The sequence below is a fragment of the Prosopis cineraria genome, unplaced genomic scaffold (assembly GCF_029017545.1).
Source record: "Prosopis cineraria cultivar Desert tree isolate PC_DT_omini unplaced genomic scaffold, ASM2901754v1 PC424, whole genome shotgun sequence".
Taxonomy (NCBI): Eukaryota; Viridiplantae; Streptophyta; class Magnoliopsida; order Fabales; family Fabaceae; genus Prosopis; species Prosopis cineraria.
Window position 1 is genome coordinate 876 of NW_026555749.1, and position 2,927 is coordinate 3,802.

Below are 2,927 nucleotides of genomic sequence, written 5' to 3' on the forward strand. Positions count from 1 at the left end.
AAATTATCCAAGTCAAATTATTATTATTATTATTTTAAAAAAACCAACTACCGTTTTCTGTTGAGATAAAGAAAAGAAAAATCCCCCAACTCCATTCCTTTCGCATTTGCAGCGCTCTTGCTTGCATCTTCACCCAACCGGCCTTCCAAGAAGTTTCTTTTATTTCTTTCCAATCTTCTTTTCTTTTGTTTGTTTGTTTGTTTGTTTGTTTTTTTTTTTTTGATAACAAATGAAACCAAAAAACCAGCTAGCCAATACAACTAGAGGTATTCTTACAATCCTTAGCCACAATGTGAGCAAGATCTTCAGGAATCTGCAGCACTTGGTGGAAGCCAAGCAACGCTTCTAATCCACATTTTGCAAGCCGATCGACAGCTCCCTTAATCCTTCTCAATACATGCCGCATCCGAGTCTCCCAGCCACGATGAACCAGCAAACGAGCTTCCTCAATGACCTCGTATTCCAGATGAGTTGGGTCACACCCTTTCTGCATATAGTCAATAGCCTCCTTGGAGTCATATTCCAGCTCAATCTTAAAATAGCCCAGGTCCCATGCCAGCTTTAATGCATGAATGTAAGCACATAATTTCGTAGAAAGAGCATCCCCGTTATCAAGCCTACATATGAACCCTCGAATGAAGTTTCCATCGGATTCTCTAATCAGTCCGCCACATGCGTTGGTGTTTGATGCTTGAGCAAACGCACCATCTATATTCACTTTAACCCAGCCATGATTAGGAGTGATCCATCTATTTATTTCAAACACACTTGGACCCAAGAGGTGTTTACCAGATTCAACCATGCTCCTAACCATAGCTCTCGAACTCAGAATAATAGACTCATTATTAAGACGCTTCTGTTCAAAAACAACTTCGTTTCGCCTCCGCCAAGTCCACCAACAGATAATGGTAAAGAGACTATTCCACTCATTTCCTTCAACAGTACTAGCCCGAGATATATTCCACTTGATCCACGCATTCAAGTCTTGTCGAAAGAACTAATTCCATTTATCAGAAGGGATAATGGACGACCAGAGATTTTGAGTGACAGGGCAATCCCTCAGCACATGTATTGCGTCCTCCACCCCTTCCTTGCAGATTGAGCACATATCATTATCAATTAAACCACGCCTCCTTCTATTTGCATTAGTAAGGAGACGACCATGTGAGACAATCCACAGGAACATATGGCATCTTTGTGGGACCTTCAGTTTCCAAATACGCTCCCAAAGTTTGGTGTGTGGGCATGAGAGGTGTACTCATATGCCGATTTCACAGAGAACGTGCCATGCTTTTCCCACCTCCATCTAACCTTTCTACCTTCATTCACCATTTCCAATTCATTCACCACCTTCTCCCATATGTCCTTGATTCCTGCCCAAACATTAGACCCTCTTATCTTTCGATTGATTTTGGGCAATAAATCCTCCCCACATTTGTACTTGTTTCGAATCACACAAACCCGTAGAGCATCCCTTCTCTTGATAAGATTCTAGCCCAGTTTCATAAGGAAGGATTGATTTTGTGAGTGAGCATGTCTCAATCCTAACCCGCCTTTGCTCTTAGGTCTACCAATAACATCCCATGCAACAAGGGGAATTCTCCTCTAGTTTCCATCACTCCCCCAATGAAAACTGCGATTACACTGATCAAGATGCTCACAAGTGTTAATAGGAAGAGAAGAATATTGCATTATGTGACTTGGTATAGCAGAAGTAACCGAAGATAAAAGAGTGGCCCCACCTGCCGAAGATAAAGAATTAACTTTCCAAGATGAAAGACTTCGTTTAACTTTATCAACCACCTCCTCAAAAATATCATTCTTCACTCGAGAATGAAGTAAAGGAACCCTAAGGTACTTCCCGAGATTAGCAGTTTGCATGAATCCCAAGATCGAATTAATCTCACGGCTTCTATTATGATTAACATTGTGAGAGTAGAAAACTCTAGTCTTGTCTGAATTGACTTTCAATCCCGAACTATAATAGAAGCATTTAATAGTCTGCATGACAATCTCCGCCTGATGCAAAGAAGCTTCGGCAAAAATAATAATATCATCAGCAAAAAATAAATGAGATATAAGGAAACCTGTCTTAGTAAGTTGAATTGGTCTCCAATCCCCAAAATTAATACGCATTTGAATCAAATAGGCAAGCTTCTCTCTACATATGACAAACAAGTAAGGAGAGATAAGATTTCCTTGACGAACCCCATGAGTTGAGCTAAAAGAGTCAGCACAGTCCCCATTCCAAAGTTGCATACTCACAGTAGAAACACCATTATAAATCAGATCAACAATTTTACTAGGTAACTTGAGCTCGTTTAGGAAATTCAAAAGAAAACCCCAATTGACTCTATTGTAGGCTTTCTCTAGGTCAATCTTAACAGCCATGAAGCCATTCTTCCCTTTCATAGTTCACATGGAATGAATTACTTCTTGAGCTATAATAATATTATCCATACTATGTCTCCCCAGCATAAAATTGTACTGGTTAGGAGAAATAATCCCGAGCAAAATAACCTTGATGCGATTAGCAATCACCTTAGCCACTGCCTTATAGATCACATTACAAAGACTAATAGGCCTAAGATGCTTGATCGTCTCCTGTGGATCCTCCTTAGGAATCAGAACAATCAAGGTCTTATTAATACTATGAACCAAGCGGGGGTTCCAAAAAATATATTGAATAAATTACACAACACATTTACCTACAGTAGGCCATTGATTCTGGAAGAAAAGCACATTCAAACCATTTGGTCCCGACGATTTGAGGGCTCCCATACTAAAAATAGCCTCTTTAATTTCTTCCTCAGGGGAAACTCGTCTACACCTTATAAGGAAGTCATCATCAAGAACTGGGAAGTAAACATCACATACTACAGCTTCATGATTTACCTCCTCCTTTGTAAAGAGTTTGGCGAAGAAAT

At 39.9% G+C, this 2,927-nt stretch overlaps 1 protein-coding gene across 1 annotated transcript; it reads right to left on the minus strand.

Annotated features, from left to right (window-relative positions):
- Nucleotides 1–233: 233 nt before the first annotated feature.
- LOC129297044 (uncharacterized) lies at nucleotides 234–2,927 on the minus strand. The gene is made up of 2 exons (XM_054935421.1): nucleotides 2,709–2,927; nucleotides 234–2,033 (listed from the first exon to the last, which is right to left on the minus strand). Exons 1-2 carry the CDS (start codon nucleotides 2,779–2,781, stop codon nucleotides 1,606–1,608), a joined length of 501 nt encoding a protein of 166 aa, XP_054791396.1. The 5' UTR covers nucleotides 2,782–2,927; the 3' UTR covers nucleotides 234–1,605.